This window comes from Actinia tenebrosa, unplaced genomic scaffold (genome assembly GCF_029948245.1).
Source record: "Actinia tenebrosa isolate PJP-AT-01 unplaced genomic scaffold, QUT_ActTen_1.0 PGA_scaffold7__59_contigs__length_16204524, whole genome shotgun sequence".
Taxonomy (NCBI): Eukaryota; Metazoa; Cnidaria; class Anthozoa; order Actiniaria; family Actiniidae; genus Actinia; species Actinia tenebrosa.
Genome location: NW_028292584.1, coordinates 2,413,033 through 2,432,903, shown reverse-complemented (window position 1 = coordinate 2,432,903; position 19,871 = coordinate 2,413,033). Strand labels below are relative to the sequence as shown.

Here is a 19,871-nt window from a genome sequence, read left to right as displayed (position 1 = left end):
TGCAGTCAATTAGGGAAGGAAGGGCGTAGCTTTTACTTTCCAATTATAATCTTTTATTTTATTTAAAGTAAAAGTTTTAGAACTTCCGTCGTATGAAGCACATGAGTGCACTTTCGTTTTACGAGACGCATATGATTTTGCTTACTTGAAATTTCTATGATAAAATTTAGAATATTTATTTTACCAACTCAAGAGATATAGACCCCTTGCACCAATTCCCCATCCGGAGATCTAAACAATTAAGTTTTCTTTTCTTGAGGTTTGAAAACATTTCTCATGATTTATTATTATTATTATTATCATTATTATCATTATTATTATTATTATTATTATTATTATTGTTCTTTTGTCCCCCAGATTGTACACGCAAGAGTTCTGTATGTATGATTACAATACAAGAGTATTCGTTGGCGTGAGCCTTTTGTGACGATTTGTGAAGGAACCAAAAAAAATGCATTTTTGACCTCAGGAACCCCTACAGGAAGCCCAAGTAAAGATAGTCTTCCAGGTGTATCTTGGATGTGTTGAAGCATATCGAGTCACGATTCTGTCTTACTTAACACTCAACGCCAAGACAAACTAAAGTCACATTGAGAATCAAAGGTCGTGTTCGTATCAAGGTATGGTTGAAATTCTTTACTGAATAATTATGTTATATCATTTTCATCAAACCAATTAAGCTCGCTTGTTAGAAAATGATATGTCTGCATCACATATTTTTCTATGTATATATTGGTAAATTTGTAATATATATTTGCAAAAGCATTTTACAATAAAACAAACAGCACGCAACTAGCTTGGCTCACATTTCCACCACTGTCATCATTTCTGAAGCATAATATTCAGATTGGTCTCTAAATTCTATATTTCTCACTCTTTCAAGTTAATTGTGCTAGAATATTCAGTTAAGCAGATAAAAAGATGAATTAAATTTTGTGAACAACTGATAAAAGAGTTTTGCGAATATACGTATATTAGTTAAAACGTTTAAATCAGTATAGCAAAGAAAACAGCCGACTACTGCCTACTATTTCTCTAAATTCTTCTCAATTTCTCAATCTTTCAAGTTAGTCTTGTATACTAGAATATTCAGTATAGTAGATAGGAAGATGAATTTTAATTCTGGATTGATAAAATTGAAGAAAATGTTAGTTATTATTTGAACCCGTATACGATAGATACTTAACCTTTAAGATTGATAACCCTCTTCAGTGTAGCCATAAATCTAAATCCTGTTCGGCAACTACTGAATACCATCAATATAAGGCTTACCATCATCAGATCATGAGAATCGATCGTCGGATTTAATAATCTGAAATAAAATAAAACTTGTTAATACTTTTATTTTAGGTTCTCCTAACTGGGTTAATTATTCTGACTTTGTCTTCAAGGTTATGGAGCGTCTTCTACTATCTTTGTTAATCATTCTTCTGATTGTAAAAGGTAAGTTTGTAGTGTTTAAAAAACGAGTAGGAGTGTTTTATCAGGTATAAAAGCACGAGGCGTAGCCGAGTGCTTTTATACCTGATTAAACACGATCTACGAGTTTCTTGAACTGCTTAAAACACTCATGAACAATTTATAAGATTTTGGTTCAACTGGAGCCACCATACACGTCACGAACATGGATTTTTATACTTCGATAGAGATTTGACGTCACGGGCATGCGTAACCAGATTCAATAGAAGCTCCCACACGTTGGATATTGCGTGCTAAGTCAAAGACAGGCACGTTAGTCAAAGATCATTAGGGTTGACTATGACCTTGATGAAGCTCTATGTCTTCATCTAAACTTGGATGCATACTTCATATCCCTGATGAAGTCATCCTCATAGTATTCGAGTGGTCTTTATATAAAGATCACATGTGTCTTTATATAAAGACACATGTGTCTTTATATAAAATCACTTGAATACTAATGAAGAGGACTTTATCGGGTATAAAGGTTCATGCACGTGACGTGTATGGTGGCTGCAATTGGACCATAAGCTTATGAATCATTAATGAGTGTTTTAAGTTATTATACAATACTGCAAAAACAGAGTGCAACGAAGCATTTAGTAAACATGGCAGAGACCACACTAGAAGCTTTGCAGGTTGTATTTTAACGACAAAAAGACTGAGACACAATTACTGTATAACACATTGGAAACAGGGTTCTCGTATTAGTGACTGTTAACCGAACAGGGAACCTGGAGCGATCATTATAGCCAATGACATGTGTTTACCCTTTTCCTTTTCCTGCTTCTGATCTCTCCCATAAAAAAGGCAAGCAGGCTAGAAACCGTTTTTCTATCCAACTTTTTCTTTTCTCTTTTTTCTTTTTGTACTAAAATCAAATTATGTCTTCTTACTTACAACGAGATGACTTCAACAGTTGGTCAACATTGCGCAACCATCGGAAATATGTGAAATCTAAAAATGAATATTCATTAAATATTCTGCTTTTCTCCACCAAATGTTTCTAACTTATTTACCATGGCTCTCGACCAATCACAAAGCAAGAAAATGTTCTTTTGTGGTAAAAAGAGGTTTCGGTAATTTAAGAAGATACAGACTTAATTCCCTGGAAAATTTTAATTCAAAAATTTTGTTTTCAGGTCACAAGTCAGACGTTGCTGTTCGTCTTTTGGACGGTAAGACTCCTAACGAGGGACGTCTAGAAGTAAGATACAATGGTACTTGGGGTACCATATGCAATGATAGCTGGGATATGCATGAGGCTTACGTGGTGTGTCACATGCTGCATTACTCTAAGGCAGTTGCAGCAACAACTGCTAGCATCAAAGGAACTGGTCAAATATGGCTTAAAGGCATTCGTTGCTTGGGATCCGAAGAATCTATTGACCAGTGTCGTCATGTTGGCTGGGGTAACACTGCTGGGTGTGATCACAGTAGAGATGTTGGAGTGGTATGTGGCAATTTAACGCAAGGTAAAACTACCTGGTGTATTTGAGTTTAAACCCGTAATTCGACGGACACTGTTTTAACGTTTATTACATTGGTCTGAAGAAAAATGCATGTTTAACAAAGTGGGTTTGGAGGTCATGATCAGCCATGACTTATTTTCTCGAAAAAGTATAAAAATTAGTTTTCTTTATTCAGACCAAATAGTTCTTTTGATTCCAATTTAAAAGTAATCGAGTTGTAACGCGCAATCTAATTGCTCGCGAAATGCTATTTCAAGCGTATAGATCAAAGTATGTAATTTTGATTTCGCTTTTTTGTTCAGAGGAAAAAGCAATGAAAGTACGTCTGATAGGCGATCAGTCCGCTGGACAATTGGAGATCCAATTCAACGGGACCTGGGGAGTAGTATGTAGGTTTGGATGGGATATACAAGATGTTCACGTGATCTGCAGAATGCTCGGTTACAAAGCAGGCAAGCACTCAATCACGCTTATTGAAGGAGAGAAGAGAAGAAAAACTCTTTTCAATGATGTAGGATGCAGCGGTAAAGAAAAATCAATTGCAGAATGCTATCACGGTCAGTACTGGGAATATACTTGCCCAGTGGGAGACATGGCTGGCGTGGTTTGCCATGACGACGGTGAGACATGAAGCAGCTTTTTTACTAGTGTTATGGTGGTGTTACTCTAGGAAATGTTTGGGACTTTCCCCGCAATTTTTGTTGCCTGATAGAAAAACAACACTGCATGTGTTGCAGATGCACCGACGCGGTATCTTACACTAGGCAGTGTTTTATTTAACTTGTGTCACACATCCATAGGCTCACTAAGGCAATAAATGTCATGAAGCCAACAAAACGATACTGAACACTTCGTAAGTCTTCACATTGTAGCGCAAAAAATACCATATTTTTTCTTTTTTTGGCGAGTTAATAGAAAAAATCTACTTTAGATATCTACTAAGAATATATTTTTTGCAAGAAAAGGGGATTTTTATAGTTATTTAGTGCGCTAACTTACCTTTTGGCACCCAAAAAATACCCGAATCCGCTATATTTTTTACATTCTCGCATAGCTAAAATCCTGTAAAATGCCAGCCACAATGGCGGATTTGATCACGTGACCTCTTAGTGCAAGTCGTCTATTATCATAATAGAGTTAACTTTTCCAAGCGCTAGTATGAATGATTAGAAGCACAACGACCTTGATGATGTTGTACAAATCCACAGATCCTCCACCAGTTCAAGTTCGTTTAGCTGGAGGAAGGTCAGCCAATTCTGGGCGACTCGAAGTCAGGTACCATGGTCAGTGGGGTACTGTATGTAGTGCTGGATGGGAGATGAAAGACGCTGAGGTAGTGTGTCGCATGCTTGGTTACCCTGGAGTACAGAAATACAAAACCAGTGACTTTGCACCCGTTAAAGGCATAGTTTGGTTGAGTACTATACTTTGTAAGGGGACAGAAGTGTCAATTGTCAACTGCAAACGTCTAGCGTGGGGAAATGCAGGCTGTGGCCATTTTATAGATGTTGGAGTGACATGTAAAATTGGTAAGTTTACTATACTATCTAGCACTATATCCTCATGTGCATGGATTGCCTCTAAACCTTGTACACATCTATTGTGTGACTACTGTTGTGTGAACCCTTCTTAACATTGTCTTGAATGCAAGGCTTACACGAAAATACAAAAGAAATCACATTTTTTTCTCGGTCGAATTTGTGGCATTTCCTTTGTATTTCCATGTTATACTCGCATTCAAGAAAATTTTTAAAAGGGTCCTTTACATTAAGAATCACAAAAAAGCCAAGCTTTGATTCCAGGGATGGTACAAAGAAATGCGATGACGAAAGGGGTAGGGGGAGGCAAGATAGTATTCAGAAATTAGAGTCATAAGCATAACAGTTTATAATAGGGCAGAGAAAAGACAACTTTCTTTACAAAAGCATTCATCGCAAAAAGGGGACGGGCAGGTTCGGTCGTCCTCTAAATAAAGCCAACACTTTATCTTGGTTGCAATAGCGCACTATTTGCTTAGTGATATTGATAATATTATTATCTCGAAATCTATTGTCTCCGGGGGGACGTTTAATTGCTAACATTCCTCTGGATGAATAGTGAGGATGGACATTACTTCTAAATGTCCCTCATCAATTTGAACATTAAAGACGATTAGACTAATCGTCTCTCATGATTGTATTCTTATATTCACCGTTCGCGAGTCCCGTTCCCTTATATAACAATTGTCGGGACCAGGACTGGGTCGCATTGACCCAGTACATATATTTTATTTCGCAATAACTTACAAATTTCTCGCGCGCTGATTGGTTATTTTTATCATCAATAAGAGGACAGACGGATATTAAAGCTGATATCAACGAGCGCGCGAAAGGCGTCCAGACTTTAACAACACCTACCTCGGGTTTCGGGGACATTTAATCACTAATCTCCCTTATAGGCTATGCTATTACTAATAAGTATAGTAGCCTACCTGCAGAGCCCCATTTAAACCAGCTATGCTGAACCGGGCATCTATGCTTAAATATTGTCCATAAATAAATATAAATATGTTGCTGTGTTTTCTTAGCCTCAGCTCCACGATTTGTAGTAAGCAGCGAATCTGATGGACCATCATACACAACTGCTATGCTTGTTTTCAACACGACAACAACTGAAAAAGAGAAAAACATAACAAAGTGAGTTAGAATATCACGAGGCGTATGTTAAACAAACAATGTCAAATATCAGATATTTGGGAGGGGAATTTTGTTCCACATAAAATGTTTCCAATAGACGAGGTGGAAATCGAGAGGCATGAGAAAGGATCATTGGTAAATACTATTATGTATTTTATTTGTTTGCACAGATCTTTCCAAATTTCTATCACCAAACTAGAAGTTTCAAGTCTTAACTGCTACAGATCATCCATGAAAGTTAACCAACCGTACGTGACGGCCGAGATCCTGGGTTCTAATTTAGTTGGTAATTTTACAATTGGTGATGGCAGCTATTACCAAGGTTACTATAACACACCGTTAGAATCTGGGTCTACATACCGAGTGTTTGTAAGGGCAGTCACAATGGCACAGAATGGGGTAAGTAGATGAATTAAGAAGCAAAAAACTGCTCTGCTTAATGTTATAGACGTTTTTTGTGCAAGCGTGTTTCCGGGTAGCATTGTGTTGTCCCAAACTTGGGGGTCGCTTGTTCGAGCCCTGCACATACCATATTTGAATTGAGTTCGTTTGATATGCTTCTTTTTCCATCCTACGAGGGTTACACCGGGTTCTCCTATTTCGTCCTTAACAATCAACATCTGAGTAGATCGTTGTGCGCACAGAAAATTGAATGTAGTGATAGCGTGTGTGATTTTTTGAGTGAAAAGTTTTCCCAATGACTGCGAAAGTGCTTGAAGGACAAGACACTCAAATAAGAAGATTTTCTAATATAGACATCGTTAGCCAGCCAATCATCACGCGCATTATATCTCAAATTGACTAAATTATAACTAACGTCAATATTTGCCTGCATAAGACACTGATATGATCCATTCACCTGACAGGGTAATAATTATGGAGATGCTGCCAATGTTACTTTTACGACAAGAGTGAAAAATTGCGAAGGTATGTGAGTGATTGTTAAAATATGCGGCACATGGCTGGGTCACAGTACATTAAATCACTCACTCACTACCGTAGCAATGGGGACTATCACATTCACTGCCCGGAACTTCCACCCCACGGCACTTCCACCTCATCCACTTCCACCGCACGACATTTCCTTCGCGCGGCATCTCAACCATACGACACATCCACTGCACGGTGCTTCTACCTCAAGGATCTTACATACAACAATGACTTATATTTTTACGACTACAAATTCAATACAATTTTTTTCTATTGTTACCAGGCATTTTTGACATCTGAAAATGCCTAGTTTCAAGTCACAATGTCTATGTGATCATTATTCTGATGATCGAATGATTTGAGCATCAGAATCATGAGCAAATACAGTTGTAAAATTTTGAAGCAATCGAAATTTTGTAACATGGATCAGATTGATCTTGTTGTCTTGGTTAAACAATAAGAATACTTTATTCAAAATGGGACATTACTTTTCATTTTTGTACCATGAAGACCTCAAGAAATCCAGAGGGTGAGGGGCTGAACGAAATAAAAATTCTTGGGCGTTTTAGAGAAAAAAGTAAATATTTGACAATCTTACGGTAACCATTTTTTTAGGAGAAAGGGGGAGGGGGGGGGGGGTGGGTTGATGGTATAAATTCAGGTAGAGTTCTAGGGCCGAGAGATCGGAATCAATACGTTTTGATCTACTACGGGGAAGAGGAATGGGGGGGAGGTCGTACAAAGGTGAAGTGCAATGCTCCAATGCTTCCAGTATACTTATTTTTAGCCAAGTTTATCTTGAAATAGTTCATAATTCTAAACAATATATATTTAATTGTTGATATCAACTTTATTTCGTTTTGTATTTTACTTAATAATGTACCCCAACAATTTGTTCTTCTAGTATCTACTATCTCTGGATTAAGTTATGACCCATATTATTAGTGTGGACACTCGAACCGTGAACACTGTTGTCATTTACTAATTAATTACAACTTGCTTGACGACTATTTCTATCATTTCTATATTCTAATATCACTTTTGTTCGTTTCAGGTTATTTCTGAAAGAAAGGCCAAAACGTTTTGTTTGAACATATACCAATATATTTATACACATTGATAAGTTATCATATTCTAATATCACTTTTGTTCATTTCAGGTTATTTCTGAAAGAGAGGCCAAAAACGTTTTGTTTGAATATATACCAATATAGTTATACATAAGTTACTATAATAATTTGTTTAGCTATTGCTAATTTTCCGTTTACTAATCTTTCCTTTATTTTCCCCCTGTTTTCAGGTATCTAGTTACTAACAAATGCATCATAGCAATGATGGAAGACGAAACTTGGTCTGAAGACTGAAATTGCAGACAGAAGATTAAAGAAGAATCTGTGGAAATATGAAAAGCAGTACAAACGCGAATACAACCTATTTTTTATAATTTTTTGTCATTCCCTTGGGTATTATGTTTTGACTGTTCTAGATTCCCAGTGTTATTTGCAAAAATATATATATATATCTATCCATAATTATCTATCCATAATTTAATCTTAACTTCAAGAGAATGACACGTGGTCTGTAATAGGAAACGTTTGTAACTAGATTTTAAAAATGTGTAAAAGATATTCCTAAAGGGCGTTTCAACTGTGTTTATTAAAACCCATTCGTCCGTCCGTCCGTCCGTCCGTCCGTCCGTCCGTCCGTCCGTCCGTCCGTCCCTCCCTCCCTCCCTCCATCCATCCATCCATCCAGATTTTCGAGAAAAAAATGGGTTAACGAAGCCGAAGCAAAGAAACCTTGTTGGAAGACTAATTTGTACAAGCCCAAGAAGATTGATGGTTCAGAAAAGACCAGAATCCAGTTGACGTTTTGCAGTTTAGCATATAAGAAGATGAACATCATTCTGTAAATAACTGATAAAAGGAAGAATTCAAATAAATTGCTACGATATGTAAATTAGTTGAAAAGATTTAAATCAGCAAAACAAAAATTGACAGAATTTTTTTTTTCTTTCTTTAATTAACCTTTCCCGAAACCAAAACTGTCGTAACCGGAGATTTTTCCGTTGGGAGGTCCAATTTTATACCGCGGCCATCTTGAATAGCTAGTGGTCGTCCCCAGTGGGCAAAACAAATCAAAATGGCAAACAATATGGATAATTTCGTTCCTTTAATGGCTACGATAAATACTTAACCTTTTAGATTGATAGGCCTCTTTGATTGAACCATAAATCTAAATCCTGTCCCACTACTACTCAACACCGTAACTGTACCATCTTATCGATCATCGCCAGATCATGGGAATCGATCGTCAAAAATATTAAAACTTTTTAATACTTATACTTTGAGTGCTTCTTTAATATGTTAAGCTTGCCAAAAAATATATATACATTAATAATAATAATGATAATAATAATAATAATAATGATAATAATAATAATAATAAACAATACGTCACTTTATATAAAAGACCATCGAGAAAAGGTGAATTAATTAAAACGTTTTAATATTAAAACTAGAACTTTTTTCATCATTTCAATAATAATGTCAGTCAATGTTCAGGTATTTATCGTAACTTTTCAATTTCTATAAAGTCTCCAACAGAAAAAAGAAATACAACCACTTATCAGCCAAGTACAAAGAGCGCGAATCAAGTTAGTATTTGAGAATTCAAAGTAATAAAAAGATTTTTTTACCTGCCTGAAGAGTATTTTACCTACGATTTATTCCGCCCGATGCTCAGTTCGGCGTATTTGTGCCTTTATGTTTAATTCTTCTATTCTAAGCAGCTTGACCGTTTTCAGCTATTTTAAAACCTCTCCTTTATTTACTGTTCAACAAATGATTCCAACAATAAATTATAAATTTCTCCCAGCTTAAGCTTATAAAGTTTGTAAAAAAGCGAATTCAACAAGTTCTTTATCGAAAATCCTCTTTTGTCAACGAGTCCATTCTTCCTTCATTTTAGGCTATTGTCACATGGTATTCCAGGTCCCAATGTGAACAGGCGGGAAACGGAGCATGAGCCAGCATTTTGTCGACAGCGGATGTTTCCAACTCCCTATCTTTACTCAAACCACTTAAACTTCCGGCTACATACTGGATCGTGCGGTTCATACTGCACTTTAATCGGCACAAAAACCTATCCGATACAAAGTGTATCACTTTTGAAACCAGAGCGGAGCAACATCTATCCAATACAAAAGTCACTCCAAAAACAAGCACTCCATGTGTAAACAGAAGGCCTATCCGGTATACTTTTTGAGCCGAAGCGATTGCTATCCTTCATAGTGTGCACATAGCCTTGGATGTCAACAAGATAACTTGTCATTTTGAAAACATTGAAGTTCAAGTCAGAAGTACGTGTTCTTCAATATTTACTGTATTTCAGTTTAGGCAAGTGGAGAATTGCGGACAACTAACATAACAATCTCATCTATAGCCACAATCAACTCCAAAAGATGAGTCTCAATCGAACGTACATTGCTTTGATGTTAAAACAAGCTTGAATTTTATAGTCTCGGCTGAGTAGTTTTTTGCTTGTGCTGTTTCTGGATTCCTTCAAATACCTTTCAGAATTTCTCAAGGAATTTCTTTAACACATTTTCCCTAAAACTGAATAAATTTTGTTTTGTTAACTTGCTTGAAGCTTGCTTGTCACTGCCGATCTCTTGAGTACCCATGACGTCACTACGATCTGACCAATCAGGAATCGCATGCTAAAAATAGCTCAGGTTTGCTTGCGAAGTTTTTAAAAAAAATGATCGATTTTCAAAAAAACTTTCATAGCGCACGGAGATGTGCTAGACTTACTTCATATTCTCTTGGTCTTAGATATTTTTTCATCGTACAATGATTCTATAACTCAATGCAAGTTCTTTTCAAAAACCTTGGGACAATTTAATTCAGAATTTTTTTTTCCTTAGGTCAGAAGTCGGAGGTTGTTGTTCGTCTCTAATAATAATAAATTTATTAATGTGTCACATCGTTCTAGCTTATTACAAAATAAACTAATTGGGGACACCTATCTAAGACCCTATAAAACCAATAAAATAATTCCCGTATTCGAGTACAATTGCACTCAAAACTAGGTCATGACCGCCTTATAGTTGCGTTATAGTTTTACAAGTCCGGAATCGCCTTAGTCCTTGAGCTTGTATAAACGTTTTCATCATTTTTCGTCTGCCATTAAATATGCTATGATTATCCACGCCAACAACAACTTTCAAGATTTCCCGCGAACAATTTTGTAAGCAAATATAGTATGCAAATGAGCAAAATGATATACAAAATGATGGGATATGCATGAGGCTTACCTGGTTCGTCACATGTTGAATTACTCCAAGGCATGCAGTAACAGCAACATCAACAGTAATAGCAACATCATTGCTAGCATCAAAGGAACTGGTCCTTTATATCTATATATGGCTTAAAGGCATTCGTTGCTTGGGATCCGAAGAATCTATTGATCAATGTCCTCATGGTGGCTGGGGTAACTGTTGTGGATGCGATATCAGCCGTGATGCTGGAGTGGTATGTGGTAATTTAATACAAGATAAACACTTCAACATCCATCCATCATTCATTCATCATTCATTCATTCATTCATTTATCCATTCATTCACATTCACGTGTACCGCAGCCATGAAGCGCGCCACATCACATGGGGGTGGATGGGTTGGTCACTCATATTTTTGAAGTCATTGGAACGAACGTGCACAAATGAAGAAGTGGTGGTAATTCATACATTGCAAGGAATTGTAGCACGTGATTCTGGGATATATATATTGTTTTGTAAATTTCATGTTTTACGTTTAGTCATAATTGGAGCTGATTGGCTGACTAATGTGTCTATATCAAATATCTTTATTTTCATATCTTAATTCAACAACTACCAAAAATTTTATCCTATATAAATCTCAATTCAATATTTCTTTTTATTTGTTTATTTAGTGTACATTTGAGGATCAATAAATGGGAAAAAGGCTGATATTCCTGCTTGAAATTCCTGAAATATTGTTAAGACTACCGAAAGACTACTTAATGAAGGTGGAACTCTTATTTCTGAAATTATTTCAGCCGAGACTTAAAAAGATTTTATAATCATAGTAAGTTGTTTTCATTAGGTATAAATCCCTAACCAGTAATCTTTTGTACGTACGCCAAAAAGACAAATAAATATTCAGTGGAAACTAGTTATTTGTCGTTTTGGCGTACGTACAAAAGATTACTAGTTAGGGATTTGTAAATAATGAAAACAACTTACTATGAACTCTTATTCCATAAGGATTAATTTTGAATGCTGTTTACTTACAATATTTTCATTCGTAGTAGTGGGAGATGTCACTAGGAAAAAAATGTAATTAAAAATATAATTTAATCAAGACGCGTGAAATCGTAATATACGCTTGACAGTTTGTGACAATTTTAGATCCGAATAAGGGTGGTGTTTTCTCATTAAAAACTAGTGTTGGTCAAATAGTGTTAAAGGCATTATCCCGCTACAGAGCTTGCATCGTATGAACAACTGATTGTATTCGAATTTAAGATGTCTTTCAGTGGACTCCAGAGGAACATCAGTGAAAACCTGGAAATCTTGACGGAATGGAATTATTTATGGCTTCGTGTAAGCTTTCCACTAACGCTTTTGATCACAGCTGGAAACACCATCGCTCTCACAGTTTTCTTAAAGAAGTCATTTCTTATTAAGAAGTCCACCTACCTTCTGGTGAACTTGACCATTGTGGATTTGCTGGTTGGTGTTTCGGGTATGGCCTATTGTGCTTTCTTAGTTTTCTTTTCTCGACAACCTCAATCAAATGGCTTTACAACGCAGATTTTTGTGAGCGTATCTATATCTTTGTCAAATGCGTCCATCCTTTCCTTGTCTCTTATAGCCGTCGAAAGATCACTTGCAGTTTTCTTGCCATTTCATCATCGCCTCTTCAAATCAAGCCATTATTTGATTGCGATAGCAGTTGTTTGGCTTCTTACAGTTTGCGGATTAGTAACTATCATCATCATGGTGTCCAATTTTTTCAACACGGCTAAATCACATCATCTTCCTTGGCTCTTTACTCTTAGTACACCAGTTTTATCGCTTGCTACGATGCTCGCCTCATATCTCTCCATTTGGATCAAACTGAAATTCTTCACCAAGTTTCGTCGCTGTAGAACAATCCAAGAGAACAGTAAATTGACCAAAACACTATTCATAGTGACCTTGGTTTCACTAGGAACTTGGATGCCAAAAACTATTCAAGATAACATATATTTGCATAATATTTACGATAACCCAGACGTAATTCTGTATGCAATCTTAACATCCTTGCTTCTTATAAATTCTCTTTTGAATGTAATAGTATATTCATTTAGAATGCCCGAATTCAGGAAAGAACTAAGGAATATGTTTTGTAAATGCAAATGAAGATCGACGAGTGAAGTGCAATTTGGTTTGAAATAAAACAAGTGTTTACAACAACTGTACGACCGCATAGCACGCAAAAAAAAAAAAAAAAAACCCCCACAAAATAATGTATTTTATCAATAAAGACTACAAGTTTGCAATATAATAACATGAAAAAATTACTCAGTTCTGATTGGCTTAGAGCAGTGTTGTTAAAACGTAATTCAGTGCAAAAAAGTGTAATTCAGTACAAAAAAGTGTAATTCAGTGCAGAAAATTGTAATACAGTGCAACTTCACCATTTTAAATTTTTTTGAACATTCAAAGATGTCATCTTACTTAATCTGTTATTAAAATAATAATCTAAAATAATCTGAAATGTGAAAGTGGAACAATTATCTTATTCAAACAACTAGATCATTAGATTAGTTCCAAATATTGATGAATATCCCCCCCCCCCGGCCTCCCCCCTCTTTTTCACGGAAAAACTGAGATCCCTGAAGATTGATTATTAAATATCGCATCTGATATGTTACTACAAGGCTTTTTTCAGTTGACCAACGGCGTTCATATTTTTAAGAGAAGGTTGAGCCAAAAATTCCTTTCACACAAAATTATATATGGATTATGAGCTTGTACTGACAAATTGATGGCATCTACGGCTCATATAACAAAAGGTTTAGAAATGTTCAATAATTTTTATTAGCGTCAGCGTATTTGAGAACTCTTTTAATTCTTTTTATGTCATCTTCAAGTCTAATGAAAGTGAAAAATATTATTATACAAAGAGTGTTCTAGAACCAATATCTTAAAACAATAAAATAAGACAAACAAAGACTTGAGCAAGTAGAGATTCATCAGTTTTGAACGTTCAGGCTTGGCTTTCAAAGATTAAACATCAGTGTCCAGCGGTTCTTGCATTTCTTCATAGCTTTACAATGACTGAATTAGTCTCATTTCATACATTGTTATGACCATAAAATAAAAAGATAATTTTGAGAAATTCCGTCTTTCAAAATCTTTCATAAATCTTTGTTCCAATTAAAGCCGAGATGGTTGATAGAAGCTCTTACCAACGGGAACAGCTGCGGACCAATGAAGAACATGATAAATTAATCATGCGAAAACTCATCTTGCATTTCTTCATAGCTTTACAATGACTGAATTAGTCTCATTTCATACATGGTTATGACCATAAAATAAAAAGATAATTTTGAGAAATTCCGTCTTTCAAAATCTTTCATAAATCTTTGTTCCAATTAAAGCCGAGATGGTTGATGGAAGCTCTTACCAACGGGAACAGCTGCGGACCAATGAAGAACATGATAAATTAATCATGCGAAAACTCATAAAATTAATATATTTAAAATACGCTCTCCTCATTTCTTTCTTGAGCAAGGTGTTTTCAGATATCATTCTTTGCCAAGGGCAAATAACGAATACCTTAAGCTTACGACACAATGTCAGCTGAATAGTGCAATGAATTTGTATGACGACTTGTCATTAATCGCCAATGATGATATTTGTTTAGCAGACAAGAGAAGTTCATCTTATAATCTAGATTTCAAAAAAAAATTCGCGGATTTTACTGATAGCGGCAAAGGTTTTTTTCCTTCGTCATTGCTTATCATCTCATCAAAATCGAGATTAGAATCGAGAATATCTTCTTGGGCAAGTTTTTTTTTTTTTTTTTCGTTTTGCATATAGAATAATTTAAAATCGTTTGATAAAAAGCTTGCAACCTAGCTTGACATGTTGTCGGCACAAGTGGGTCTAGCCTCTAATCGACAGTTGCTCTCAACCAATGAGCGAACGAGAAATTAACAGGTTGCATTGAAAAGTAATTAACACTTATTTACTGGGACCGAGGGAAACAGTATGTTTTGGGGTCCCGAGACCGCTGATGTTTCACAAGGGCGGAGCCGAGGGAAACATCAGCCGTCGAGGGACCACAAAACATACTGCTTTCCCGAGGTCCCAGTAAATAGTGCTTTATTATTGTACGCGACAGGTCAGCAAGCCCAGAAGATTTGTCCGAGAGACACTGTGCGTACTATTCTGATAGAACTAAGATAGTTAACACAGCACGTGAACTTTAGTTATGAAATTTAGCTATCAAGAGGAATATTGGAGATTGTTATTGAGTTTTTCTTTTGGATTCGATAGGGACATATTCGGTAAGTCTATTATCATACCAAGTGTCAAAGAGAACAAAACAAAAATGGAGAAATGAATAAGATTTTTAATGTTTTTAATACACAACTCCGAAGACTCTATGTTTAATCTGATGTTTCGTGAAAGAAAACATGTGAATGAATTTTGAAATGCGTTGCTTTCTGCTTTCCGGTTTATATATTTTTTCAATCACGTGACTTCCGGTTTTGTTATTCCCGGTCCATAACATAATATTCCCCTCCCAGAATGGTCGCCAAGAAACAGTCGAATTTCTTCACGTTCACGTGACACACTCTCGACCAATAGAAATTGAGGAAAATGGAACTTTGACACTTGGTATATAATAAAATCAATTATTTTCATAAACTTTTAGCGCAAGACTTTAGATATTAATAGCGTCTTGGGTCCGTCTAATCTCTCTTTTGATGCTATTGGGTTAATTGCCGTCAGGTCTGAAATCTATACGACGCCTCAGGTCCGGGGTTGTCTGGGGGTATTGCATAGTGGAATCATTTTTTTATTTTATTTTTAATGAGCTTTTGGACTTCGGTTTAAATATGAGCGAAGGGGAAAACCAAAAAAAATTATAGCAAAAATATTTCGTGCGCCTTTGTTTTCCTGTGTAATCTAACTAGGCCGTGATATGCTATATCCATGCTATCGAAAAACGGTGTTGAAACAGAGGTCGAGTGTTCAATATTTATGCAAGGGATGAAACATTTAACAAATGAATTCCCTACTGGTCGATGTTGAATCAGTTCATCAGTTTTGAAGGTTCAGGCTTGGCTTTCAAAGATTAAACATCAGTGTCCAGCGGTTCTTGCATTTCTTCATAGCTTTACAATGACTGAATTAGTCTCATTTCATACATTGTTATGACCATAAAATAAAAAGATAATTTTGAGAAATTCCGTCTTTCAAAATCTTTCATAAATCTTTGTTCCAATTAAAGCCGAGATGGTTGATAGAAGCTCTTACCAACGGGAACAGCTGCGGACCAATGAAGAACATGATAAATTAATCATGCGAAAACTCATCTTGCATTTCTTCATAGCTTTACAATGACTGAATTAGTCTCATTTCATACATTGTTATGACCATAAAATAAAAAGATAATTTTGAGAATTTCCGTCTTTCAAAATCTTTCATAAATCTTTGTTCCAATTAAAGCCGAGATGGTAGATAGAAGCTCTTACCAACGGGAACAGCTGCGGACCAATGAAGAACATGATAAATTAATCATGCGAAAACTCATAAAATTAATATATTTAAAATACGCTCTCCTCATTTCTTCCTTGAGCAAGGTGTTTTTCAGATATCACTCTTTGTCAAGGGTAAATAAAGAATACCTTAAGCTTACGACACAATGTCAGCTGAATAGTGCAATGAATTTGTATGTCGACTTGTCATTAATCGCCAATGATGATATTTGTTTAGCAGACAAGAGAAGTTCATCTTATAATCTAGATTTCAAAAAAAAAAAAAAAAAAAAAAAAAAATCGCGGATTTACTGATAGCGGCAAAGGTTTTTTTCCAAATCCTTTTGATTAAAAGTTTGTAAACTTTGACTTAGCATGACAGGTGTGTTGTTATTTTTCTTACTATTGATTTTGAATTGCTCTTTCTGAAGGTGATCTTTCCCAACTCTTTTAATTAAAAACAATGTTTGTGTATAAAAGAACTGAGCTTTCTCCATTATGAAAGGCTTCCACTGTTCACCTGTATTGTTATCTCTTAAACAATCTAGCAATGATTACTGAAAACCTAAAGTGCGTAATGATAAATTTCAGACCTGAACATGTATTCAATGTATGCATATATGCTCTTTTGAAGCATCAAGGCATTCTTTATTTTGTGATCAAAAAATAGATCAATAGGGAGAAGATGAACAAAATATTGTTGACTGCAAAAGTGACTGAGCTGATAAACGAATAGTACTACGTCTCCTCAGAATAAGGATCTAAAACAATTTTTTGAGCGAATTTTTAACCTTATAACCTTATGTAATATTTATTTTAGAAAATAGAAAATAGCTGTCATAGATGGCGAAATTTTACAGAGTGCAGAGCTCAAAATAAATCCATGAGAAGTTGTTCCACGAAATGATATATGACAATTGGGTAATTCGATGATATGCCTACCCTGGGACCCAAAGGGAATTTTTGTGGCGGATTTACTGATAGCGGCAAAAAAAGAAGCATTAACAAAATTTAACGGAAACGTTTTTTTATTGGCTACTGGAATAACAAAGCGCACAACTGAAATCAATTCCCGCCGACAGTCCTGAGTAACTAGGCTTGCTCGTAGGATCGCTATGATAGTTGAAGGAATCAAATCGAGATTTTTTTTTCTTCTAGGTTTTCTTTGAATTTATTCACACCGCTATCCGTTCGAAATAGCTTATCATCTCATCAAAATCGATATTAAAATCGAGAATATCTTGTGCAAGCATTTTTTTTTTTTGCATATAGAATAGTTCAAAATCGTTTGATAAAAATGTTGCAAACTAGCTTGACATGTTGTCGGCACAAGCGGGTCTAGCCTCTAATCGGCAATTGCTCTCAGCAATTTTAATTTTATTTTTAATAAAATTTTGGACTTTGGTTTAAAATAGAGCGAAGGGGAAAACCAAAAAAAATTATAGCAAATTTTTTTCGTGCACCTTTGTTTTCCTGTGTAATTTAAATATGCCGTGATATACTGTATCTATGCTATCGAAAAACGGTGTCGAAACAGAGGTCGAGTGTTCAATATTTATGCAAGGGATGAAACATTTAACAAATGAATTCCCAACTGGTCGATGTTGAACTGTTTTCAAGGCTCACGTTATTTGATAAAATTAAAAGTTTCTTTATCTTACTATTGATTTTCAAATGCTCTTTCTCAAGGTTCTCTTGCTCAACTGTTTTTATTAAAAGATCTTTATCTAAAGCAACTGAAATTTATCCATTGTAAAAAAGGCGTCCATTCACCTGTGCCAAACGTTATCTCTAAAAAATCTAACATTGATTAAAACTGATGTCACTAGAGCACCATTTGTTTCACTGACAAAATTCTGATCAAGGAAATGTGTATGCTCTTTCGGAGCATCATGAGATTCTTTATTTTGAGAAATAATAAATCGATAACATAAGGGTATAACGGAATATGAAAGATAATCACTCAACTATAGTTCATTGGGGAAAAAATCATATCCTTGTACTTGCTATTGCGTTTATGTTTTTAACCGGTGTTAACCAAGGAAAACGCAGTCGTAAAAACAAGCAAACTTACTACGTACACTACAGCAACGCAGACGCAAGACTGAATGCGCTTGCGTATCTTAATTTGCTAACATTTGAATTTGCTTTTGCATATAGTTTGCATTGGCGTTGCTCCTGTTAACCAGCTACTTCTATCCTGCGCCAAGTCAGAGAATTTCAAACCTTGATTTTCATATATCAAAAAATATATCGAAATGGCTGTCCATAGGTCAATCGTTAAAAACGTCAGTAACGAAAGAAATCCTCCACAGTGGCAAAGCAGTATAAATGAAATACTGGATCGAACGATTCTTTTCGTCAGCATAGCCGTAATCATCAGTAACACCATCGCTCTTGCAGTTTTCTTGAAGAAGTCATTTATTGTGAAGAAGTCCACCTACCTTCAAGTGAGCTTGACCATCGCTGACTTACTCGTTGGAGCTTCGGGCTGCTTAGCCGGAATCTCGGACACAAAAGTAAATACATCTTCTTATAACTCTCTGAGCGAGTTAGTCATCTCGGTCGGAGAACGATTTCTCTTTGATCTGACAGTGTCTGCCTCGATCTGCAGTCTCGCTTTCATTTCTGTGGAGAGAGTTATTGCAGTGTTTTGGCCGTTCCATCATCGTCTTGTCAAACGTTGGCACTATTTCGCAACTATTGCATCTTTGTGGATTTTGATGACAATTAAGTCAGCTGTACCTTTCATCGATGAATTTCAGATCATAAACATAGGCATAACGGCAAAAATAATCATGTTCCTCTTTCCAGTATTAGTTGTTTTCACTATAGTCTTTTCATATTTGTCTATTTGGATCAAACTGAAATTCTTTACCAAGTTTCGTCGCTCCAGAACAATCCAAGAGAACAGTAAACTAACCAAAACACTTTTCGTAGTGACTTTAGTCTCGCTAGCCACTTGGTTACCATTAACCATTAAAGAACTGATTTTCATGGCTGGATATGTGAATAATTTTGCCCCCTTTACTATGATGGCTATATTTCTATGTCTTCTTTGCAACTCCTTTCTAAATGTTTTTGTATATTTGTGCAGAATGCCTGAGTTTAGGGTTGAAGTTCGAAAAATGTTTTGTAAATGTTAACGAGAGAATACGAAATTTTAACAAAACCGGCATGTTTATGTTTGCTCTGCTGTATCATAAATATAGCGTTGGCTTCTTCTGTGGTGTTAAAGATAACATGTAAATACGTTTATTTTACATTGCTGAAGTGCTCAAGGGCTGAAACATCATTTTATTCCTTTTCTTAAGTGATACTCAACATTAACTATATTTTCTTAATATTCAAAAATTGAATCAAAATTATTCTATACCTCAAAAAAATTTGTTTGGGTGTTGATTTTTTTGATACCAAAAATTACTTTTCTCCTCACTCTAGGCTTTCCTTCAATTCTATCCTTGTCCCTTTTTTCTTTCTTCCTTCCATCTAAAAAAACTCTTATCCATCTAATGAAACCATTATCTATCTATCCATCAACCCCCTTTCATCCAT

The 19,871-nt window shown here is 35.6% G+C and overlaps 3 protein-coding genes across 4 annotated transcripts; all 3 read left to right on the top strand.

The window, feature by feature from the left end:
- Positions 1–128: 128 nt before the first annotated feature.
- Positions 129–7,155, top strand: LOC116299708 (neurotrypsin). 2 transcript variants are annotated; one of them, XM_031708427.2, is made up of 9 exons: positions 129–259; positions 358–620; positions 1,392–1,443; positions 2,601–2,933; positions 3,233–3,550; positions 4,139–4,459; positions 5,497–5,605; positions 5,776–6,004; positions 6,472–7,155. In XM_031708427.2, exons 3-9 carry the CDS (start codon positions 1,395–1,397, stop codon positions 6,538–6,540), a joined length of 1,428 nt encoding a protein of 475 aa, XP_031564287.1. In that variant the 5' UTR covers positions 129–259; positions 358–620; positions 1,392–1,394; the 3' UTR covers positions 6,541–7,155. The 2 variants fall into 2 exon arrangements, with proteins under 2 accessions (XP_031564287.1, XP_031564288.1); XM_031708428.2 differs by having other exon boundaries at positions 1,351–1,443.
- Positions 7,156–11,988: 4,833 nt separating this feature from the next.
- LOC116299710 (uncharacterized) lies at positions 11,989–13,032 on the top strand. The gene has a single exon (XM_089040460.1). The coding sequence runs from the start codon at positions 12,085–12,087 to the stop codon at positions 12,961–12,963; it is 879 nt and encodes a 292-aa protein (XP_088896586.1). The 5' UTR covers positions 11,989–12,084; the 3' UTR covers positions 12,964–13,032.
- A 5,542-nt stretch (positions 13,033–18,574) lies between these two features.
- On the top strand, positions 18,575–19,462 carry LOC148905331 (uncharacterized). Its single transcript, XM_089040270.1, has one exon. The coding sequence runs from the start codon at positions 18,575–18,577 to the stop codon at positions 19,460–19,462; it is 888 nt and encodes a 295-aa protein (XP_088896396.1).
- The last annotated feature ends 409 nt before the right edge of the window (positions 19,463–19,871 follow it).

Excerpts from the sequence above, each read along its gene's own strand:
- LOC148905331 (XM_089040270.1), top strand. The coding sequence starts at position 18,575 with ATGGCTGTCCATAGGTCAATCGTTAAAAACGTCAGTAACGAAAGAAAT.
- LOC116299708 (XM_031708427.2), top strand. The coding sequence starts at position 1,395 with ATGGAGCGTCTTCTACTATCTTTGTTAATCATTCTTCTGATTGTAAAA. Across the intron at positions 1,444-2,600 it reads CATTCTTCTGATTGTAAAAG|GTCACAAGTCAGACGTTGCT; the intron begins GTAAGTTTGTAG and ends TTTTGTTTTCAG. Across the intron at positions 3,551-4,138 it reads CGTGGTTTGCCATGACGACG|ATCCTCCACCAGTTCAAGTT; the intron begins GTGAGACATGAA and ends ACAAATCCACAG.
- LOC116299710 (XM_089040460.1), top strand. The coding sequence starts at position 12,085 with ATGTCTTTCAGTGGACTCCAGAGGAACATCAGTGAAAACCTGGAAATC.